At 36.0% G+C, this 25,636-nt stretch overlaps 1 protein-coding gene across 1 annotated transcript in view; it reads right to left on the minus strand.

Moving 5' to 3' along the window:
- Positions 1 to 25,636, minus strand: part of LOC117694748 (amine oxidase [flavin-containing] A) — a 58,883-nt gene that overhangs the window by 11,889 nt on the left and 21,358 nt on the right. The window contains exons 3-9 of the mRNA XM_034485724.2: positions 24,694 to 24,831; positions 7,360 to 7,464; positions 6,564 to 6,655; positions 5,559 to 5,700; positions 5,166 to 5,315; positions 4,351 to 4,510; positions 3,455 to 3,551 (exon numbers count right to left, since the gene is read on the minus strand). Coding sequence (XP_034341615.2) covers positions 3,455 to 3,551; positions 4,351 to 4,510; positions 5,166 to 5,315; positions 5,559 to 5,700; positions 6,564 to 6,655; positions 7,360 to 7,464; positions 24,694 to 24,831 — 884 coding nt within the window. The remainder of the gene's footprint in view (positions 1 to 3,454; positions 3,552 to 4,350; positions 4,511 to 5,165; positions 5,316 to 5,558; positions 5,701 to 6,563; positions 6,656 to 7,359; positions 7,465 to 24,693; positions 24,832 to 25,636) is intronic.

Raw genomic sequence — 25,636 nt, forward strand, 5'->3', positions numbered from 1 at the left:
GTGTCCAATTGATCTAAAATGTGATGAAACTACTTCCTCATTAAAATGGTTAAAAATTATATTTATTTTGTTCTAGAGAGATCAGATAGACAGATAGATCAAGGATTAAAGGGGGTATTTCTTTTCTCCTCAGCTCATTAAAGTATTCTTCAATTATTACCAGAAACTCCTTTAGGACTGCTATTAGAGAATGTTTTGAGAAGCAAAGATGCAAAGTATGTTAACACAGGGTCGAATTTCACAGGCAGTTGCATATTATCTAGGGGACCAGCAGGAGGAGTGCTGGGGGATAGGGATGAACAATGGAAAAGGAAGATTTACAAAACAAAGTGTGGATGAAGTTCCACAACAAAATACATAATTTGTGTCTTAATATTTAAAATGGAATGAATTAAAAACTGAAATTTGAACTATTCAACCTTATGGGATAAAATTATAATTTTGCTTGAGTTAGCACTTTCAATGATGACTCAAAATTCATGGTTTTGGTTAAATTTTAGGTTTATGTAACAATCTATAAGTTCAGACTTCTATAATATTTTTTAAAAATTACCCAGAGCTGATAAAAAATTAAATTATTAGTCAGCTGATTTTGTATGGCTCTGACCTCAAATTTTTGTCAAATCTCAAGTTAGGAATATAATAATCACTTAAACTGTAGACAAATATTGTTCAATTTTATTTAGCCATTTACTGGGGAAATCAAACATGCTGGTGTTATATTGGAAGTATTTGATAGTTCTAATGTATAGTTTCTAAAATGTGATGGTTATTATAAACACAATGCTGGTTAATTATCACCTCTGGTTTTGAGGCTCTTAGAGTCAAATGCAAAGAACAAAGTGGAGGTGATATATCTTCAAGGTTTTCATTATCAAGAACAAAGCACAAAGTCTGATGTAGTGGTATATACCTGTAATCCTAGCATTTAGGTGATGGAAGCAACAGAATCAGGAGTTAATAGCTAGATAGTCTCAGCTATATAGCATGTTCATCTCCAGTCTAGTTACCTAAGAACCTGCCAAAAGAAAGAAAGAAAGAAAGAAAGAAAGAAAGAAAGAAAGAAAGAAAGAAGCAAAGGAAGAAAGAAAGAAAGAAACAAACAAGCAAAGAAACAAAGAAAGAAACAAAGAAAGAAAGGGAAAAAAAGAAAGAAAAGAAGGGAGGGAGGGAGGGAAACAGGGAAGAAGAGAAGGGAAAGAAAGCTCTCTAGTTGGGCCTGCTAGTGCAGTCCTGTAATTGCAGCTACTCAGGAATCTGAAACAGTATAGTTTAAAGCCAATTTTGCTACTAACTTAGTGAGACTCTGTATTAACATTACCCATAGAAAAACACAGTAGACATTTGCCTAGCATATAGCAGGCCCTAGGCTCAGTACCAGTTATACACACAAAAAAGGGGAGAGTGGAGGCTACTGCCCTAATACAACAACAGTAGTAAAACAAAAATTAATTTTTCTCAACCCCTCAATCCTCAAATAGCTACAATATTAATAACAAATGAGATTTACAAAGGAAAAATGAGCAAGTTTATTGTCCTTTGCAAAATTTGGTCTTTGGGAGATGCACTGGTAAAAAGTAATCCGGAGGTGGTAAGTCTGGCTTATTTGCATATCTAAGAAAGAACAACATATTATAGAAACAAAGAAAAGCAACAGCTTTAGTCTTATGAAGATGGGAAACCATGATAAGGCAAATAAATGTACAGGAAGCTACTTTTGGAGGTTAGCTTGAGGCTTCCTCTGGCTCTAGCTCTAAGTGCTATTTCCAGTAAAAGAGACCTATCTCTTAACATAAGTGAGATACAGGGAGGACAGAAAGATCTTTTGGCTTTTGAAATCTCTGCCTCCTTTTAGGTAAACAGAAGGCAGGCAGAGAGAGCTCTCCTGCATCACATTTGGAAGAAATATAGTCTGGCCTCTCATAAATATAAAATACTAGCTAAACTTGAGGAATAAGTTTTGATGATCTACTGCACAGTATGGTAGCCATAGTCCATATTAATTTACTGTATGCTTTAAAGTATCTAAACAAGATTTTCAATGCTCTTATCACAAAGAAATTACCTTATGAGGTAAAAAAAAATATGCTATCAAACTTGGTTTGATCATTCCAGAAAGTAGATATGTATTGAAACATTTTCCACCCAAATATATATTTTTAGCAATACAATAAAATAATAAATATATCTCTTCTTAGGAATTTCCCAAATAATTCCGGTAACACCTGCAAGGGTGCCAACACATGTCTCTGTTATAAAGCCAAAGCAACTCCAGTGCTGCAGAAGGCAAGAATATCGACGTGCTTCCATCTCTAACTGAACTGACTGTCATGACATTCTGAAACTTAGACTCTGATATGTTTTTGTTGGCCCACAGCAATTTGTCAATTTGGCTAAAGTACCTGGATCTTGTTTTACTCAGTGAGACTAAGGATGAAGAGGATACGCTGCTGCTATGGCCATTATATTTTAAGCCTCTGCCTGCCTCAGGGATTTAGTGCTTTTTCTTTCTTACATTATAGCCAGAGAAGTGGTTGTAAAACATTTTATCAGCATCCCAGGCAGAGCCTGCTTCCTAAGTTCCTTGGAACATGGGTCTGCCCCTTTTCTCTGTAACTTTCCAAAAATGGCATGATGTGATGTTTTATTGAGCTCACCTATCTCATCAGGAAGCAGGCCTACATTTCCCAGAGAGCAAAAGCAGAAACCACTGGTGCCTAAAAGTCCCTTGACTGCTATTAACATGTATTCTTTTGTAATAGTGCAATACAATAAAAGGCTTTTTGTGTGTATAGGATTTTTTATAAGGACACAAGTAGGCAACTAGGAAGGTGTGTCCCTCCTTAGCATTTCTTTTGTGAGGGCCCATTTCCTTTTTTGGAGTACTAGTTCCCAGTAGGCTGTTGGTACTATCTATGTACTTATAAAGATAAAAGAAGTGTTGCTGGTGAACAATAACCATAGGCTATTTGTGCTCTCCCTCATCTTATATTGGCACTATTACTTGTTATATTGACACTAATATTTGTTATGCAACAAGTATTTGGAAAGCAGATCACTCCCAGAGACACTGTATTTAGAAGGTTTTACAGGGTGAAGTGTTTCTTTTTCCAGAATGACTATAGATATCCTGCTTGTAGGCAACACTATCATACTGTCCATCCATTTGTCTGTCTGTCCATATGTCTGACTGTCTAGCTGCTTGATTCACTCTATCCTCAGCGTGTAAGTTTTATAGAAGAAAGAATACATAGGTGGGCAAAAGTTAAAAACTGTGTCAAGTTTAGCAGTTTTCCAGGATTCTTGTATCACACACAAAAACATTGCTATGGATATTTTAATACACGGAAACATGATATAGTTCATAATTATCATTGCTTGTGCCTAATTATAAAGCAAAATCCTTTGCTAGCACCTATACCAACACAAATTGGCAACTGCATCTCTAACTTACCCCATGATGGCAGGCAGTGACCCATCTGGTTTAGTGTCATCCAGAGTGATTGAAATTGGAGCCTCCTCATCTTCAATGATCATGCAGCCACAATAGTCTTAAGCAGGAGAAAATTAATTAAGAGATTGAAACCAACATTAGAGATACACATACACATATAGGATATATATAAACTATATTACTAAGGAGGAATGAAAATCTTAAACTATTAGTCTTTGTTCCACCTCTAGACCTTTTTATGTTAAAGATACACACAAGTATACAAAGATGTCTATTCTTTATGTGGAAAATGGCCCATGTCTATCATTTTTTATAAAGGGCTATGACTTATGCATGGCAAATTGGTAAGATGAGGAAAATGGTAAAATGGTCCTATATGCAGGAACACATAGAGAACAAGATGGGACATGATGAAAGGACTCACTTTCATTAACCCTGGAAGTTGTAAAAAGGATTCTATTGAACATGAGCAGGAAGCATAAGCTCCTGTATTCTAAACCCTGTTTCATTTAATTTCATAACACCCTGGTAAGCATTTATCACAAAACCTTATCATCATTTTATGCTAAGAAATCAATGTCAATAAGCTGGTAGAGTTCAGAAACAGCTTACTGCAGAGCCCTGGTCTCTGGGCCCCTTGGTCTCATTCTGCTTATGAAGAATAAGCAGCAAGATGAATGACAGCAGCCCTATAATTAATATTCCCACTGCTTGCTTGCATCTTTTCTTCCTATTGTCAATTACTCTTGAGGCCATTTTGTGAAATTTAGAGACATATTAATAATTTTTCTACAAATTTGAACACATTTATCTTTTTGTATTCAGCATATTCTATTCAATATCCTTAAAATGTAGTTTCATACTTAATAGTTTAAACACAAATAAGAGCTACCTACCCTTTTTCTTCCAGAAGGCTTCTTGGTAATACACCATGCACTTGATGACAGCCCCCATTGGAAGACGCTGAATTAACTGATTTCTCTCAGGTGGAAGCTCTGGTTTAAAGTGGATCTTGGCAGTCAAAACTGGTGGGATGGCACTAATTACATATTTGCACTGAAATACAATATGCAAAATATTACCTGAAACATAAGCTATAGCCTTTGCAGAAGATATGAAGCAACATTTAAGAAAAAAATTACCAAAACGCAGCAACAAAATAGAACAAGGTAGGTGGGCTGGTTAGTTTTGTCAACTTGACACAACTAGAGTTAGCTTGGAAAGGGGGGCCACAACTGAGGGGCTGCCTTCATCAGACTGGCCTGCGGCATGTGTGTACAGCATTTTCATAACTAATGATTGATATGGGACCATCCAACCCATTGTGGATGGTGTCACCTTTGTGCAGGTGGTCCTGAGTAGTAAAAGAAAGCAAACTGGGAGCAAGCTAATTAGCAGAACTCCTGTATAATTCCTGCCTCTGCTCCTGTCTGAATTCTTGCAATGACTTCCCTCAGTGATAGACTGTGATCAGGACCTGTAAGCCAAATAAACCCTTACTTCCCAAAGTCGCTTTTGGTCATGCATGGTGTTTATCACAGCAACAGAGAAGCAAACTAGGACAGTAAGTAAACAAAGTCTGCCAATTTGGAAGACTTGAAGTAGATTTATGCTACATTTAATTAAACTACAGATTAGATCATATACAATTAGAAGTTACAAATGGCATAAAACCTATTTATCATAAACTCTTTTGCCTATAACGGTTTACCTCATAGTGTTCATGATTCAGTGTTTCTACAATGATGTTGTCATCTGTTTGGTCGATATAAGTAACAGGAGAGCTCAGCTTCACTTTATCCCCAAGGAGGACCATTATCCGTTCACTTACTTGGCCAGATCCACCTACAAATTTCCGTTCCTATGGAGAAGGTAGGCATAAAAGAAAAGTTATAAAAGCAGAGTGGTGGAACATTTGCCACAAATTAGTAAATCTCCAAGAATGTCAATGCCAGACCTCTATCCTTTGCATATCCAATTGAGGGAAGAATCATTTCCAGACATATTTTTAGATCATTTTATACTACCATAAATGATTAGAAACAATGAAGGAATTATCAAGAATTGTTCTAGGCAAGTTAGTTTCAGAACAGCAAATGTATACCTGGCCGCCATTGGTGACTGAAAATATCCGAGAGGTGCCCCCACACTGCCTCACATACCACAAGAACCACAAGGCAGATACCTCATGAGGCTCAGAAGTCACATTAATGTTCACGAAAAGATAAGCAAATTCCCGAGCAGTTCTGTTCACAGAATAAGAGTAAAAATCACATGTCAATGTATATAGGAAGAAGCAGATAACGAAGTCCTGAAAGTTATCCTCTGACCTCCACACATAACACATACATGCTGTGAAATGTTTACAGCAGCCACATACACATCAATAACAGCATAATTAAAAATACATACAGAACTCAGAGGAATGCACCTTTACAAAGTGTAAGACAGCACAAGTCGAAAGTGTTTCTACTATTTTGGAAAAACAAAACAACCAAAATCTCATGGTCTCAGCACCATAGGAAAGCATTTGTTAAGTTTTGAGAAAAAAAGGAAAAGTTTTCTTCTGCTATTAAGAAATGTGGCTTGGCTCCAAATATGGTCTATCTAAAGATTCAATATCCTTGATCATTAGGCATACTTCCTACCTAAAGACTTTCCTCACATCCCCATCTCTTCAGACTCTACTCTGATCCATGCTATTGCACAATCTCATAGACAGAGAAAGTGATGATCTCCCTGTATTATCACTCTGTATCACCTCTAATATCCTCTGCCATGCTAAACACAATAAGTACTTTAACAGCACTTCAGTGGTAAGCTGAGCATGGTGATAGGGCCTGGAATTTCAGCATGCAGTAGGCAAAGGAAAGAGGATAGCAGAGTACCTAACAAAGGGAATCTTAGTTGGTCTAAAAATAGAAAAGTCATTCCCTGGTACAGCATATGTTAAGCTAGGTAGTTTGCTCAAATCTGATATAGCTAATAAGATTATTATATTTTTTAACTTTCCCTATAAGTCACTAAAAACAGCACTACTACTCAAAACAGGCTACAAAGGATTAGAGGGGAAGATTTTTAAAATAAGATTGTAAACAGTCAAATATACTTTGTCCAACAGATTTTATCAATGAGATCTTTCATGGTCATCATGTCCCATTCCTCAGCATGTCTTGCTTGCCACGGTGCATCAACGGGGATCTGCAATGAAACACTCATGAGTGAAGAGAACAGTAACCACTGCTCTACCTCGCTTTTCGAAGAAGGCTTTATGTGAACCTTTAAAAACTTGTTTCTTGGTCTCTGTAATTGGCTTGGAAGTCCATCGAAAGGTTAGATGAATCTGGAGTTCATGCCTTAATGCTATTTATTGTCACCAACAGTAGTAACAGTTATCATAATTACAACATGTATAAATTTATGTGTAATTGGCATGGTGATGATCATTATCAATATCAATATTATTATTGGAAGATCACACTCATTTTAGGCCCTCAGCTGAAATTTGAGAGAATAATGCTATAGAGCCTGACAATAAATAAACTCTGAAGCAGAAAGTCCTTCCTTCCTTTACTATTTAAAGTGGCATTGAGGATACATAACTGTAAGTAGCTTACATATATATGCTCAGAGGTATAGAGAAGAAGGCACACATGCAGTAGTATAAGCAAGAGTGGTTTTGAATTTTGGTTCCCTTGCTGCATGGTTTTGAGTAAATTATACAAACACTTGGTATTCACTGTCTCTATCTGTGAAGTGGAAATCCTAGCTGTCGCAGAGTTGCTGTATATATTGAAAAGGGCATGCATCAGTGCAAATCAGCAATGTCCCCTGTACCTTGCAAGGATATTAATCAGTTTCATTCTTCAGCAATATGCTATATGCAAACCAAACCCACATTTTACCTCTTTTCCCATTTCATCCATTGTCCTCCACAGGTTGTTGTAATCCAAATATGCCAAGGGGTTCCACACAGGTGGAAATGCACCACGAAATGGGTAAGATTTCCCCTGAAACATAAAAGGAAAGGGAATCTATTTAAAATGGATAAAACTTAAGTTACAAGGCATTCTAAAACTACAAGAACCAGGCTGTGATGCAGGTTTGTAATCCCATAAACTCCGGAAATTGAAGCTGGAAGATTCCAAGTGCAAAGCCAGCCTGAGCAACTTAGTGAGATTCTGTCTTAAAAGTAAAAAGGAAACCTACAGAATCAACTAACCTGGGACCATAAAGGCCCATAGAGACTGAACTGTCAACCAGAAAGCATACAAGGGGCAGACCTACGCCCCTCTGTACATATGTAACAGTTGTGCACCTCAATCTTCAGATGGGACTCCTAACAGCAAGAGCAGGAAGAAGAGCAGGAGCAGTCTTAGACTCTGTTGCCTTCCTTTGGATTCCTTTCCCCTAACTGGGCTGCCTTGTCTAACCTCAATAGGAGAAGTTGCACCTAGTCCTATTGCAACTTCATATGCCAGGGCAGACTGATATCCATGGGAGGCCTTCCATTTTCTGAGAAAGAAACGGAGGACTGGAGATTGTTGGGGAAGGGAGGGGAGGGGAGGGAGGGACTGGAGAGGAGTGAGGAGAAGCTTCGATCTGAAATGTAATTAATGAATGAATTAATTAAAAAAATAAGAAAGGAGAAGAGGGCTGGGGTGTTACTCAATGGTAGGTGCTTACTTAGCATATACCAGGCCTTGTGTTCCACCCTTAGGACTACAAAAATAAGTACAACATTTAAACCAATTAATATAAACCATTTACTTTGTATGTATATGTGTGTGTGTGTGAGTGAGAGAGACAGAGACACAGACAGACAGAGACACAGATAGTGGGGAAGGGAAGAGAGGGCTGGAGGGAGGAAGGAGACATAAATTATGGTATGTGTATCCACAAGTATGTGCAGGCAGACTTGCCTGAGTGGACACACATAGAGGTCAGGTCAACCTTGGCTATCTTCTGTGATGCTCTACACCTTATTTTCTTGAGACAGGGTCTGTTAGTGAATTTGGAGATCACCAGTTTGACCAGACTGGCTCTAGGATCTGTCTGCTTTTGCACCTGTAGCCTGAAATCATATTCACATACTAACAGTGGCTGGCCTTTTACAAAGGTGCTGGGGCTCTGTTCTTAGGTCATCATCCTTGCACAGAAAACACTATACCTGCTGAGCCATCCTCCAATTCCAACTTAAACCATTTTCAAAGCAACTAGATCTTCCACCATACCAAAAACATTCCCTTGAAGGAAATTAAATATATTTCACCTAAACAGGCCTAATTTAAAAAAAATACTAAAATTTCCCCCAATGTTGTGTTAGCTGTTTTTAGTTTATAGGAAATTACAGCTTTTAACTCAATTTTTACTTATTTGAACAAATAAGTATATGACGAGAAAGCTTATTTAATATAAATGCAGAAGCCATAACATTCTTATTAAACATTCCTGGAAAGGTGATCATATGTGAGTAATTGCATGAGTAAATGGAAGACCATCTTTAGACACACACAAGCCAGGTCTCAGACCAAGCTTTAAAGGTTTGCACAGGCCAAATGAACACTGCCGAGACTACTATGTTTAATGTAAAGAATCAGACTTTTAGCAGTGTGGAACAATAGACATTTACCAGTTGAAATTTTCAACATCCATTTTTCTTTTCTAGAGGTACCCTGATTTCTGTTTGAGAAACTGCCACCCCTCCTCTATGTAGTTATTATTATGTAAGGAGCACAGTCCCAGATGCCATTAAAATAGGTAGGAAGGGTTAGATTCCTCTTCCCAAGTTCTGATCTAGCCCAGCTATGAGTTTGTGATCTGACCTTGGCTAATCATACACTCTTGGAAGATTTGACCCCATAGTTCATCATAAACCAAGTACAAAAGAGAATGGAATGTGGATTCTCTTCTCCAAGACAGTACGCCAAACAGATGCTTCCTGTTGTAAAAACCATGAATCCTTTCCCTAACTTTTCAGAGTTCTGCCTTGTGCGGATTCTGAAGTGTGAAGTTCCAGCCTCATAAATTTCCTTTATTAGCTCAAGTTGGCTTTTTAGGCTTAGTACTAAAGCTACTAATGTCAAGACAGCTTGATATTTAGAAACCACTTATTTCACTTTCTTGTGTGACACATACTATGTTAAGCAAAACAAGGGTAAGTAAAGGGTGGACTCTCAGAAAAACAAGAAAAATTAGGTCGATTATAAGGTACTATCTACAAATTTAATTCCTTTAGTGGTTTCTCAGGTTCTTAATCTGCAGATCCAACCAACTGCAGATAGGAAGTATTAAAAAAAAGTTATACTTAGCATGTAGAAATGTATTTATTGTTATTATTCCTTCAACAAAAGATTATAGCAATTATTTAGATAGCATTTACATATGCCAGATATTATAAGCAATCTGCATATTATTTAAAGCACACAGAAGAATATGAATAAGGTATATGAAAATAACACTTCACTTTTTTTAAGCACTTAAGTATTCCCAGGTCTTGGTTTTCATAGGAAGTCCTGAAACCAATCTTCTACAGCTATCAAGGGACAATTATGGTTAAAAATAAATGAATTCTTAATATCATAAAGCACAAATCTTTTCTGCTAGTATAATTTCTCATGAAACCATAATTTTTTGATTAATAAATATCTGTAGAAAGTCAACATCATGTACTGCACAATACTAAAAATTGTGCCAGACTTTCAAAAAGGTTCAAGAAAAAAATTCTATCAAGGCAGAGGTACAAGGTGTGACAGTATGTGCATAGTCTCCCTACCCTGACAACTGAATAAGAATGCCTGGTATCCATTAGATGACAAAGAAGTAAATTTCCTTTCCTCTAGCAAATTCAAATAACCTTGGTTGATTATGTGATCTGATTTCTTATCACAAAATGCTATGTTATAATGCTACAATCCAACTTTTTGAGACTTCAAATCCTTTATCACTGTCATGAACATCATCAAACATTCATTAAGCTTCTCCATGCCTGGTAGTGGCTGAAACTCTTCATGTACGTTATCTCATATAATGTTCCCATCAGCTCTGTGAGGCAAGGACTACTAATATTTCCATCCTAGTGACAATAGCTGGGAAATAGTATAAGTATAATTTCCTCCCCTGAAGCCTTTCTTCATAAAATGTATTTCCTTACTCCTATATGGTTGATGGAATGTGGAGATAGGTTCGTTATAAATGCCTTTTAATCTTTCACAGTAAAATAAAGAGAATTCTCCCATAAGAAACTTACAAATCTCCTCCATGTATCTCTCCTTTTTCTAAGATTAAAAGTACAAAAAAGAGAGAAGTACTAGGGGTATGATTGTCAAAAAAGCATGGCTGTCTTTGAGAAAGGCGAACATATTTTCTGAAAGAAATGGACAGAAACATTTTATACAAGACAAAAACAATAGTTCTGGAGAGGAGAGTCTGTGAAGCCCTTGGAACAGCTGGTTCTTCTCTAATTTGAAAACTCAAAAGAATCTATACTTTATTTATACTCAAAAAATAGTGATATCCAAAAATTGATCTCTTCTTTGAAATGTTTTTTTGAGATAGGGTCTGTCTATGTAGCCTTCACTGGCCTAGAACTTGATATGCTGACCAGGCTAGCCTTGAATTAACAGCTAGCTATTCACCTCTCTTGGCTTCCCAAGGGCTGAGATTAAAGATGTGGAACATTACCTGGCAAAGAAAAGTACTTTAAAAATATTCTTATCAATTATTAAATAATTATATGTGTCATATTCCTAATGAAAATTTCCTTACAAAACATTACCTATTTGAGCGTGCTTATATAAGCTCTTGAGAGCACCTCAATACAGGCCTTGATAAATACACAAAGACCCAGAAAAGGTCAAAGAACAGGGTGAGAGGAGAATATCTTAACAGTCTCCTTAATAATGAAAGCTATACACAGTCTAAAAGATGTAAATTTTTAACATGATGACAAAGGCACCAAGTAGGTAAACAACTGGTTAGTTTCATCTTTATCAGTTTCTGACTTTTCTGTTTCCATTTTCCAGAAAATATAAATCTGCTACAAAAAAGATACATATGCTGCAGAGGAACTGGCAATAATAAGGCAACAAGTTCCTTCTTTCTCACACACAACTAAAAGGGCCTATTTATCAAATGGCTACTTCTATATTACAAAACTGGAGACTACTTTGACATATGTGAATTTCTAAAATAATACACAGTAAGAAGGCCTGGGGTAGGCTCTTGGCTGAGGAAAACAAGCCTGAAAGTAGACTCCTTAGTTTCTCAGCAGTTTTTCAATGCAAAACAAATTCTCATCAAGAAAACACCTAGCAGGGCAGTGGTGGCGCATGCCTTTAATCCCAGCACTTGGGAGGCAGAGGCAGGCGGATTTCTGAGTTTGAGGCCAGCCTGGTCTACAGAGTGAGTTCCAGGACAGCCAGGGCTACACAGAGAAATCCTGTCTCGAAAAAACCAAAAAAAAAAAAAAAAAAAAGAAAGAAAGAAAGAAAGAAAGAAAGAAAGAAAGAAAGAAAACACCTTCATGAACTGAGAGTGAGGTAGGGGCTCTGAAATAGTACTTCCAATTGACTATTAGTTTTTAAATATAAAAGGAAATAAAAAAAAATCCAGAGTAACAACTGTTCATTTTCTACATATATTCTAAAACCATACTATCTTTCCAAAATAGCCTTAATCTCTGAAGGACTGACATAGCAGAAATTACTCATGTTGAGTAGAACACAATGTTCCTGGAATCATACTCCCAAATATTTAAGTTCATTTGAGAAATTGCATCTTTTATCTATCAATGTTCATAATAATAGGATGTTATTAAGAGGACATGATAGTTTATGGCTCTCATAAACTGCAAGATGAACTAAATTTATACTAAGCAAGTGGCACTTACAGACTGGCACATCGAGAAAGTTTTCTTATTTATACCTTCATACTTTAGTTAACCCAAAGGAAGTGAGGACAATCATAGTATTTTAAGTAACTAGGGAGGCTGCCAAAATAACTTTCTTTAATCATCTAGAAAACAAATAGCTTTTGGATTGGCTTGGGAACATACTTTTCCAACCCATACGAATTCCTTGGGACTTACTTGTGTCATTGCTTTGTAACAACATCTATTAGGGAAACTTTCCCTACAGTTCATAATGCAATAGTAAATAAGGAAATCATCTAAGAATAAAATCATTAATTTAGATAACAGCATTATGCTGTTTTAAGAGTTAACAAAACCATTTTCTTACTGTTTCTAAATACAAGCAGCCAAGTTCTCTTCAAACATAAATAAGCAAGGCAATTAAGATAGAAAGAATACAAGGCTTATTTTTCCCTGTAGGCTCTTGGGTAACTAAAGATCACTGGCAGGACAGCCTTTTAAACATATTTTCCTCTTTGACTTTAAATGCCATTAATTTAGGAGAAAAAGATGAAAATATTGGGATGATGTGCAGCTGTTTAATAAGCCATCTTGACATATCATTCACATACCTCATAATCAATCCTTTTAAAGTTACAATACAGTGGCTTTTGGTATAGGCAGTGGGTAACCATCTTTATATCCAAATTTAGAACATTTTCTCCATCCTATGAAGAAACTCTGACTCATTAGTAGTCACTCTCTAGTCTCCCCCACTGCATTTTGAAGAATTGGTGAACTATTTTCCAAAAGTGGTTGCACTATTTTTTTATTTTTTCCCAGCAATGTATGAGGGTTCTTATGCCTTGTCCTTATGCAATACTTGTTTTGTCTTTTTGACAATAGCTGTTTTAGAGAGTGTTTTGAGATAAGGTCTTGTTAATGTAGTACAAACTAGCCTCAAATTCATGATTCTCCCATCTCTACCTCCTGAGTGTCAGGATTATAGGTGTGTGCTACCACATCCAGATCCACTTTGGTGAATGTGAAAAAGGTTGAGAGATGTTCTCTCTATATTACCCAGGGTGACATCAAATTCTTGGCTCATGTAATCTTCATAAAAGATTGTGAGTTCAAAAAGAGCCTGAGCTACACAACAAGACTCTGTTTCAAAAGGGGAAAAAGAAACAAAATTAAATCTTAAGAGACTTATGCTCAAATTATTTAAGAAGAGATTATTATCTGTGTCTGCTGTGAAACTTCCAAATCACTAGCTCTGCTGGTTCAGTAGTGAAATGACAATGGGACCTTATACTGAAGACTGCAACTCTGTAGAATAATTTGCTATTTATTATTCTAAGCTTCATTCAAAATGCTTCTGTCTGTCTGTCTACCTTCCTTCCTACCTACCTATCTACCTACGTATCTACCTACAGATCTATGCATATAGATTCAATGCGGGATCTTGCACAGGCTAAACACGTTCTCTAACACTTATCTTCCCGCCCTCAAAAGCACAGCTTTGTGAATTTATGAGCAAATGAATTGGAATGGCATGCTCTGGTGTGGTTGTGTTACTTCTAAAATCCAAAGAAAACTGTTCTTTCCAGGCTAAAGAGTAGGGTAGGATGAAAAGGATGAAAAACAAATATAAAGAAATTGGCTTTAAGAAGACACCATTATCTTAAATGACACTAACATGAAAACTAACAAGTCATTTTATTTCACACAGAATCCTCCTCTTGGCTATTGAGATTCTATCAACCTTCATTTGTGGGATTATTATTTTTCAAGTCTTAAAGATTTGTTTCCTAAACCACTACTTGAGAGGTTTAATAAGTACCAGGGTCTTTCCATAACACAGTCTTTGGGTTCTATATACCAGGACCAATAAGGTGTCATATTGCAATCACTTGTATCTTCTGAGCATTTGAGGAAGACTCTATCTACCTTACACCAAGTCCCACAGAAGCTTAACATAACAGTAGATTATCCTGATTCTCACTAATGATTGGCCATAATTACATTATAGTATTTATTAAAAATCATCTCATCCATTATCTATACCTATTGTTACAGGCAATAACATTCTTTGAAAAGTCAAAGTTGTAAAAATATTTAATTTTGCAAATCATTCAATTTTATTCTTATGTTCATTAAATTTCAAAAATAATAAAGCTGGACACTGTGGCATATATCTATAATCCCAACAGTTGAGAGGCTTGAGGTGTGGGAGAATCACGAATTTGAAACTAGCAAGACCTTGTCCAAAACAAGCAAACAAGGAAATGATCTTTTTTTGTTGGAGATGTTCATTTCCTATTCTTTTCAATTTTTTCTTGATTAGAAGTTGGGAAATCGTGGGGTTTTATTAAATAACCCAGGCTAGCTTCAAACTTGTGATCGTCCTACCTCGGCTACATTATAGGCCTACATCACTCTGCCTGGCTTTGTACTTTTTTAAAAAAGAAAATTACTCATTTTTATTCTTCTTACATTCTTGATATAATTCTCTTTCTTTCATTGCCCCCAGATAACACTGTAACATCATAAGTAAGATGCACCATACGGTAATAAATTTGGGTAGCTTTGGATGATTTTATAAGTTATATATGTCTTTGAAGATATTCAATTATTTATAATATATTAATTTTACCAGACTTGTAGAGCGGTATGTATATGTGTGTATGTGTATGTGTCTATACATTGTGTTTAAACCCTATTAGTACCTAACAGACAGAATGGAGTTCAGGTCTCTGTGCTCTTAGTTCAGATTGCCTCATCCCACCCACCATCCCATCACTTTCCATGTTACTAAGAGTTAGCGAATCAGGCCTACAAAGCCACTGATCTGGATACTCCTTTAAGAATTTACCAGGCTCATTCCTCAACCTGGAAGTTATAGTTCAGAGTAAACAATGACCTGGAAATATGTGGTCTCAATAATCCCACCTAGGTACCTAGGTTATAACCACTTGTGCACAAGAACATTGCCCCTGACCTTGCCCAGTCTCATCACTATATTAAACTGATTTTTATATGTGGCTAACTTTCCAGATTATTCCTCATGCACCAAAGAAGACAATGCTTCAAATGTGTTTATAATGCTATACTTATACTGTTTTGTGACTAACAGAATTCCAATAAATGTTTGTTAAATAAAGGTACAAAGGGGAAAATGAAGTGACCGTTTTTTACAGCCTAGTTTGCATCACATATAGCTTTCCCAGAAAATGTCTGGTCATTTTCAACACAAATTAGTTCCTCTTTCTACATGACCCACCTCTCCCAAAATAAAATCTTTCTATGAAATGTTAACTCAGCACTGGCTTTTAGTGTCAGTTCCACATAAAAAATTTTCCAACATTACTATTATATTGACTAGAACTTATTATGTGGAAGATTATAAAGTAAAAAAAGATAGAAGACTCAGTCCCTTTGAGAATATAATTCTCTAAAATCTTTTCATATATTAGCATTTCTCACACTAATCTTTCCAAATGCTATATGAAAATGGGCTCTAGGGTCATAAATCTGGTAATTCCTGGCTTATAGTGAACCTTTTTTACTGCCTGACTTGGTAGGATTTCTAATTTGCTAATGAGAATCTTGACTCTCTGAGTTTAGAATATGGAGTACTTCCAAAATGTATCTGACTACCAAATTTCCACAGTGTATTTTTTTTTAAGATTGATGTTCTTTAGACAGCAAACACTCAGAAAATATTTCCCTAGATGTTATTTTTTTACATTCTGGCTATTGCTGGCAGGAGACTGAGACAGTATGAGAAAACATGAGATGAAAGAATAGCAATGATAACCAGAACATTTAGTTTCTACCTATAACCCATGAGAAGACAGTCCATGTAACCCTTCTGGACAAGAGAATATGTCATCCCATTACACTGAGTGGGAAAATTGAAATAAACTGGAATGGCTTCCATATCTAGTGGACTTCTGCAGAATCTCTGCCATGAGTATTTGCCCCTTTGTCACAAGAAAACAAAGTGAGAAACTATGTCATAGAAGGTCAAAAAGACCAAAGGTAGAGCAGAATTTGCTAGCTAGACAGTTAACTGAATATGTCAATGTTGTATGTTCCAGTGATGGGGCAGATGAAGGTCTGCCGCTGGACTGGAAGAAGTTACTTCATTGGTTATGTTAGAAACACGATGATGGAGACAATGATGGCATGAAGTATGAAGAAGATTATGCTTGGAACCATTAGATTCTATCAGTACAATCTTCCTAGTATTTGGACAGCAGAAAAGTATGTCTTTTAATTGCCACAGGTGTTCAGGACTATTCCATGTGTACATGCCTAAATAATCAATTAACAAGTACTCTCATTTCTGTGCTCCAGTATCTACTTTTTATCACACTAGCCAGAAAGTGTTGTAAAATTGATTCTCTCCCATTGTCTCTAAAGTATGATTAGTTTTGAGACATTTACCTCCTGGATATAGCTATGGAAACTAGGCCACAGAGCACTTTGGCAAACACACAAAATTAAATCTCAGCTTGTGAGTCACATGTGTAGCCTGTGAGTCTGACAAATTACAGGAAAGGTATGGGAATGAAATGAAATGGAGTTTAGTAATTAATCCCTTTATTTGAAAGTGTTAAGATGAGAACAATCTTCTTGAATGAAAAATACTTATTTTCATGGCCTTCAGGGAAAAGCTGTGCATTATACTGAGTGGTAGTTAATACTTGAGAATATTTATATGGTTCCATTGAGAATCAAATGCAAATCAAAATCTAAAATGCAGTTATATAGAAATAGTACTGGACTGCTGAAATATCAGGTATTAGCATTATTATCATTATCTGTATCTTTGTATTTCAAATTCTATTTAGCAAGGATAGATATATATCCTAAAGGATAAGGTTTTCACAACTGTCTTTTTCTGTTATTTTCATAAGGCCCTGAACTAACATCATTCTTGTAACTTTTTTCCCATCTCAGTAGAATTAGTCACTAGAATGCTGAAACCCACTAAACTTTCCAAAGTTATTCTTTTTAAAATTTGACCTAGAGGTGAAAAGGTTTTGAGTTGATACCTGAAACAAAGAATTACATTGTAACACCAATCTTGTCAGAGCACTGAGTAATGACAGAAGTCACTTTCTGGTTAGACCAACATGTTTCATTCATGAGACAGCTGAAAGTTACTTCTTCAGGAAGTGCTCAGAGTGGAATAAGAATGGGATCCATAAGACACTGGACTATTTTCCAGGTTTTAATAGTTACAATGCAAGTCTACAAAAGCTTGAAAAATTAGGATCAAATATTGAGCCTTTTGATTGCTGTTTGTGTATGTCTTGTAGGATGAGGTTAGGGGTTACAGAGTAGGAAATAGGAAGGAAGCAGAAAGCAAAAAAAGCAAACAAAACAAAACAAAAACCGGAAAGCATTGTTTTCTTCCTTCCTTTTTTTTTTTTTTACTTTTCTAACAATATTTTTATGAGTTCTTTAAGAAGTTCAAACAATTTTCAGTGAATGGCTAGAGATAATCTCTATAGTGAATTATGACTGATTAAAAATGAATCAAAAGCCAGGAATGCTGGTGATTCTCTCTAATCCCAATACTTTAGAGGTTGAGATAAGATAGTGAGAATTGATCTTAAGATAGATAGATAGATAGATAGATAGACAGACAGGCAGACAAGCAGACAGACATACCATAGTAGAAGTGATAGAGATGGAAAGCAGGAAGAGAAGAGGAATGCAAAGATCAAAGAGATACTTTATGACAAGAGAAGTATGTCAGTGGTAGCACCAGATCTGTGTTTCATTGCCAGTACCATGAAAAAGGGGGATTCTATACAAAGTTATTGGTGACGGTTGTACAACAGTGTGAATGCGCTTAATGTTACTGAACTGTATACCTTAAAATGGTAAGGAATGATAGAAAAATCTCCTACTCTTACTTTCATATATTATGGGCTGCCACTTTGACTGAGTAGAGTATTTTATATTGTAGAAACTAAATTTGAGTGGTACTCTAAATATATAGAACATACAAAGAAACATCTGTGAGAAATTGATAGTGGCCTTTGTTTTCAATGCTGTGAGAAAATTCAGAGTGTCACATATGCTAAGCAAAAGATCTACCTTTGAGCTACCCCTATTCTTAGCCCTGTGTAAAGTTTTTAAAGTAATTCTGTCATCTCGATCTCTGCGAATCCACAAGCAACAAATTAAGTATTTTGAAGGACTATTTACAAGCTGCCTGCATACATATTTATATTGTATAGTTGATAGATCAAGCTAATAATATTTAAATATTTTAGCCTGTTTCAAAGAAATTTATTTATAAATGGGAAATCCAAATGAGTTAAAGCATCTATAAGCACAGTGCATCAGAAAGGACGCATTTAGGTAAGTAAAAGGGATAAACAACATTCCTTTATGTTTTTTGGGTTTTCTGTCTGAAAGAGGTTGAAAGTGAAAGTTCAACTTCCTCTTCAGACAAAAGAAAATATTCTATAAATTACTATATAAAGTATGCTAAATAATCTTAAAATTAAATACCCCTTATTCAAAAGAAACACTTGTAAATCAAGGGTCAAAAGCAAGGTCATATTAGTAAGCACTGAGTCAACATAACACAAAAGCAGATCTTTTGTCTTCTACAGGACATTTTAGCTGAAACAAATCTCATCTCTTAGCAAAACATGTACTTAGTATTCTAGGACACACACATTCTGAAAAGCTTTTGAGTTCAGAAACCTGGAGTAAATAGCCATAAGCAGAATAGAAAATCCAGCAAAGGAAAAAATGTTTACCAGGCTGTTACTATGAGGAAAGCTTCTGAAGTTTCAAATAAAGCTTTATCACACCACTCTCTAAAGGTAAATGTTTGGTGCGTATTTCTGACTCCAGTTTTATTTAGAGAGGATGTGAAAAGTAGAAAGTGAGAATGCATAAATATGTCAATTCTGTATCAAAGCTGGTCCTGAAAATGGTTGTGTTGGCTCTACCTGGGTGTTCCCTCCCCACATCCTTTACTATACAATGCAAACTTTAACCAAAAGGCTTCCATAAGTAAATGGAACTCATTCATCAAACAAATGTAATAATGGATCATCTTATTTACAAATGTAAGTAATCACTCTAATAAGCATTTAGTATCCAATGCTTCCCTTACCATTTAAATCTTAGCACTGAGAGGGCTGGGTCTTACTGGCCACTCAGTGTAGCTGAATCAGTAAGGTCCAGAGAGAGACAGAGAGAGACAGAGATGGAGAGAGAATATTAAATTATTCACCATATGCCTCTGTCAAAAAAATTACAGTGGGCATAACTAGGAGACTAGAAAGTACTTAGCTGAGTACATAACTGCAAATTTTCAATGTTTAAACTGTACAAAAGGAACGTGGAACTGGCAATCAGGACGTGAAAAAAACATGGTCTTTCACTAACACCAACTGTATCTGCTTATTTATCAGTTAATCTTCACTAAAACTGATAGTGAGATATTTTACAAATATTAAAGGCCAGACAAGTGCTTTTCTAATCACTACCTCCATTTCATTTTCTAGAATATATAGTGAAGTAATAAAGGACATACTTTCAGGGACTAATAGACTGTTACTACTCTTATAGCGTTGTCAAATCACTCTACCTCACTGAATCTTAGTTTTTTCTTCTGCAGAATGGGGGAAATCAAGACAACCTAGTGGGGAAGATATAAGAATATAATGAGTTCATACATAAAAGGACCTAGTTCTTTATTGTTAGCCTCTAGGAACAATAAAGATTTTTCATCACCTGACTCACTGAAAGAAATAAATAATGTGGCTAAGTCTGCTAAACTAGCTTTCATGTTAATTTTCACAGTTCCCAGTTGAAGTACATAACTGTTTAAAAAGTTGAGCACAAAGGATTTGGTTTCCTTCTTCACATTAAATATGAAAATGTAAAAAATTTCTATAAGTGGTAGCTGCTATTATTCTTATTAGGAAAAGGTCATGCTTTACAGAAATCAGAAAATAGAAAGCTGTTTCACTATGGCCCAACAAAGCCAATATTTCAAAGTATTTTGTATAATTTTTAATGATGTTGGGGATTGAATCTCATACATACTATGCAAATGCTTTGTCACCATTCAGCTGTCACCATTTTGTAAAACCTCTTAATATTTTTGATCTTCTCTTAATCCACAGGCTCTCAATGTTTTCTAAAGGCTATGGGTTTATTTTATCAAATGTGTTATTGTCATGCACCCCTAGGCATCTCAAACTACATGTTTATCAGGTTTATTAAGATCCCTGACTTCCTGGTTGGATATCTCTGTGCACAGATCCCAGGTATCCTAGGAAACTCCTAATGTTTTCGCCCCAGACCCAACATGATTGTATACAGTCAGGGGGAGATGTATCTTTTGCAAAGAGGTATGACTGGTGTGGAAATCCTGACATTTTGTATACATAAATGAGCCCTTCCCTCATAGTTTCAGGAAGTGGGCTACAATAACAGATTGGAAAGTTAATTTCTCAAGCATTTTTCTAGGTTCCAGTCACTACATGTTTGGCTTCCGGGAGAAACAATAACAGTGGTAAAAAGCTATTGTTCCTTAGGTGGATCTGAGGAACTGAATTTACACAACCTCTTCTTCAAACATTAGGAAATGCACCACCAAGGCGTATTTTCCAACAGGAAAAGCCAAACACAAAGCAAATGAACAAGGTGTTCAAAGGCATGCTTGATGAGAAGGCAGGAGAAGCACTAAGTTAAAAGCTAAAGTGGCCTCAAATTGGGTTCTATGGGGCCTTTACTACTGGCTCTTACATAATTCAGGAGTTGCTTGGGACTATGGAAGAATGCATAGGGGTGTGTGTGTGTGTGTGTGTGTGTGTGTGTATCTATCTGCCTGTCTATCTTTATTCATCTGTCTGTCCAGGCAACTCCATCCCCTGTGACATGCAAATGCATTAGGAAGAGGAGTGGGGTAAAGCCTGGGAGAGTTATGGTAGGTAGTTACTTTTCTATTGCTATGACAAAACACCATTGACTAAGACAATTTATAAAAGAAAGCATTTAGTTGGTTTTACCATTTCAAAAGGTGGCAGATCTGCATGGTGGCAGATCAAAGCTTGGTGGCAAGAACAACTGAGAGCTCAAATCTTGATCAAAAGTAGGAGGCAAAGAGAGAACATACTGGAGATGGCACAAATTTTTAGAAACCCCAAGGCCCACCCCCAGTGACATGCTTTTCTCAACAAGGCTATACCTCCTAATCTTTCTCAAGTAATTTCATCAACTTGAGACCAAGTATTCAAATATATGAGCCTATGACGATCATACTTACACTGTAAGTAGGGCTTAATATGCCAACCTAGTAGGACTGTGGCATACAATATTGCATAAAGCTATGTGAACCATAGAAGCCCAGCTTAAGAGATTTCAGGGGAGAACAATATGAGCAAGCAAGCTAGAAACTATTCTTGTGGTATTTTGGCAAAGAATGTAACAACTTTCTGCTCTTGGGCTAAGAATTTGCTTAATGCTAAATTGAAACTTAATATACTAATTTCTTTGACTGAGGAGATTTCAATGCAGCATATTGACTCTGTTGTTTGGTTATTAGTAATCACTCTTATACACATGTATAGTGAAAAATAACAAGGGGAACAAAAAAAGAACACAGTTTGAAGAGAAAAGAGTACCAAGAAACGTAACTTTGCAGCCAAGGCTTTTACTAAAAGAGGTGATGAGGTCAAGGCAAGGCCTGATCTGCATTAGGATAAAGGAGGGGATGTCCTCAGAAGAAGACCCCATCCAGCTAAGCTTCCAGCTTATGAAAAAGAAGGCCTAAGGAAATTTCTGTTCCTTAAAATCAACAACAAATCAAAGTTGCTACAAATGTGATTAGAAGATGCTGGGTTCAAGCCAAGTTGGTAGTCAAACTTGGCAGTGTTGTCCTCATGGCTCTGGGTTTAGAATCATGAAGGATACACAAGTAAAAAGCTTGTGGAATCTTCCTCTGGGGTAAGGAGAGCTGATATGGCAAGGAGTGGGGCACGAGAGTCCTAGCAGGGAGGACCTAACAAGCCACTCCATAAAGCTGTGAAATTGAAACCTGGATTGTATTGGAAAAGTATTAGAGGTGCCAGAATCAAGACATATCTGCTAAGGGGAACTGCACACAGGGAGTGGAAAAACCCAAAGAGAGAACTGTATTTTTGCGACAGCAAGGCTGGAAAGATGTAGCTATCTAAGCCCTTTAACATTAGACATTGAGCTATACAATTTTGAGTTTGTCCTGCTGGGTTTCAGTATTTCTTTGGTCCAGTATCACTTTGCTATGGCCTGATTCATCCCTTTTGGAATGGTAAAATATATTCTGTGGCACTGTACTTTGGAAGTATGTATTTTCCTTTTTTATTCTATAGGTGGTAACAATTAAAAGTTTACCTGGAGTCTCAGAATTTACTTTGGAGAATGACCTTATAGGCTCATATGTTTGAATACTAGATCCTCAGTTGACAGAACTGTTTGGGAAGGATTAGGAGGGGTGGCTTTGTTGGAGGACATGTGTCACTGAGAATGGGGTTGGAGATTCCAAGACTTATATCATTCCAAGTGTTCTCATTCTCTCTCTCTCTCTCTCTCTCTCTCTCTCTCTCTCTCTCTCTCTCTCTCTCACACACACACACACACACACACACACACACACCACCCCGCACCTCTTTCTCTCCTGCTTTCAGTTCTAGATGCAACCTCTCAGCTGTTCCTGCCACCACTATTATAGATTAACTCTGAAATCATAACCCCAATTAAACGCTTTCTTTCATAACTTACTTTGGTCATTGTTTTGTCAGAGCAATACAAAAGTAACCAAGAATCCAAAACGTGAGACTTTGAAAACTGCTACATCAAAAAGCAGAGAAACACTTGAAGGTTTAGGCATATTTAGGGATTTTCTAAATAGGATTCCTGTTATTCAGGAAATAATGCCGCCAATTGACAAAAGGAAACCTCACGGAATTGGAATTAAACCGCTTTTGCTGTGCATGCACAGATCCAAGCCAGATGGTTCCCCACTGCTGAGATTGGGGAAGTCTATACAAGCACTCATCCATAAGAAGCTACTTCTAATCAGCACATGCTTACAGAAAATTAGTTTGCTCCACTGGAGTCTTATTGAGTCTATAAACCACATTTATATTTGTAGATTTTTTTGTCTCATGTTGGTTTGTTTGGGCATTTACCTTAATGATCTTTTGCTTATATATTACAGTTTCTAATTTTTTGTATTTTTATTATTTGTGTATATGTGTTCCTTATGCTATTTTCTATTCTTTTATAATTCTGTTTTTTTTCTTAAATCTGTTTTCTAAAGAAAAAGAGAAGAAAGTGTGGAGTTGGATGGATCAGGAGATGAGATCTGGGAGGGGATAAGGGAGAAAAAAACATAATCAGAATATTTTGAACATGAAAACAATATTTTCAGTGGGGAAAAAAGCTGTCCATCTGACAGAGAATTAATATTTGGGATTAATTTTTAAAAACACAAAAAACCTAAACAATAAGAAATAAAAGAACTTAATCAATAAAGTGACTAATCACATTAACAGGTAAGTTTTCAAAAAATGAAAAATGCAAATTAAAAAAACCACATTGAGATTCCATCTCGCTATAGTGAGAATGGCCATCATTAAAAACAAATAAAAGTAAATCCTGGAGAAAATATGGACAAAAGGAAACCCATATATTCTACTTCTGGTAAGAATGTAAACTAGTCTAACTACTATGGAAATTAGTGTGGATGTCTCTTAAAAAGCTAAAATTAAAAAGCTAAAGTATGTCCCACATCTACCATTCCTGGGTATTTGCCCAAAGGACTCCTTATCAAAGCATCACAGAGATATTTACATATTAATAATAACTGCAGCATTAGTCATAATAACTACATTATGGAACCAACTTAGGTGTCATACAAGAAAACATGATATACATAAGCAAAAGATTTTTTCAGCTATATAGAACAAAAATATGCAGGAAACTGGAAACAACTGAAGACAATTATATTAACCAAATTAAGACAATCTAAGAAAGAAAAATATTATATTTTATCTTATTTCTAGATTTTATGAGATTATGAAAGTAGATCAAAACTGTCTAAACCAATAAAGGAAGCTAATGAGAGGGGGAAGAAAAAGAGGTGTAAGACTATGACAAAAATATGGTTAACATCCAATATATGCTTGTACGGCAATAATACACTTATATAACATACATTGTACAATGTAAAGTGAATATACACAATGAAAGAATTTTTAAAAATAAACTTTAAAGGAAAGAATAATCACAAATAAACAAAAGATTTCTCACATAAAATCTTCATGCATTGGTCATATAAATAAAAAGTTAGGCTTACCTTGACATATTGAACTAGACGCTCATTAACATTCACTTTATAGGTCTCTATGCCTAGCTCCTTAGACAAGCGTAAGATTCTGTTCTGGGTTGGTCCCACATAGGCTCCACCAACATCTACCCATTGAACATGCTCATTCTGAAGAAAGAAAAAAAGTAGATTACCTAAACTTTGTAATCTAAAAACATTTTCATCATGAAAAATCATGTTTAATTTGCTAACTTAATTGTGTCTTACGTGTCCTTTATAAAGTACACCTGAAACTCAAAACCTTTTTTCTCTTCCACTCAAAAGTTAAAAGTTCTTTAAAGTTTGCTTCTATTGTTTGCATCACTTTTTGTGTGTGCATATTGCTTATTCCCTTACCTGTCTGACTATTTTTTAATGCGTAACAACTACTGTACTTGAAAATCATGCAGAAATAAGTGGAATGGTAGGAGTTACGTTTCTCAGAAAAATTTTATGAGACACTAATAATGCAAGATAACAATTTCTTTTCAGTATCTAAGATTTGAAGCTAGAAGAAAATACACATATGAACTTTTCTTCCTGCAGTTCACCCTTAGTTCTAAGATGCAGCATAATCTGAAGAGAAGTGTTGAAAAGCTCTCCTCATACACGAGTTTACCTTGGGTGGAACAAAATGAACAAGAAACACTGTCAATCAGAGAGTCTATGAGGTTAAAGCCCCTCAGAACACTGGAAAGACATTGGTTGTGTAGTTAAGTGAGAAGGTGGGGCTTTGGAAGGCTTTGAGTAGTGCTAAAACATGACTTTGATCTCAATGACTCACTTTCACTGCTGTGAAACTAAAAATTGATTAATAGGGAACAAGAACAAAAAGAGAAAAGTCATATAGCCATAACACTAACCTGGCCTAGAGGTGACAGTGGCTCCCACCATGATGTAGCAGTAACAATATTAGAAAACAATAGATTCCAAA

The sequence above is a fragment of the Arvicanthis niloticus genome, chromosome X, assembly GCF_011762505.2.
Source record: "Arvicanthis niloticus isolate mArvNil1 chromosome X, mArvNil1.pat.X, whole genome shotgun sequence".
Classification (NCBI taxonomy): Eukaryota; Metazoa; Chordata; class Mammalia; order Rodentia; family Muridae; genus Arvicanthis; species Arvicanthis niloticus.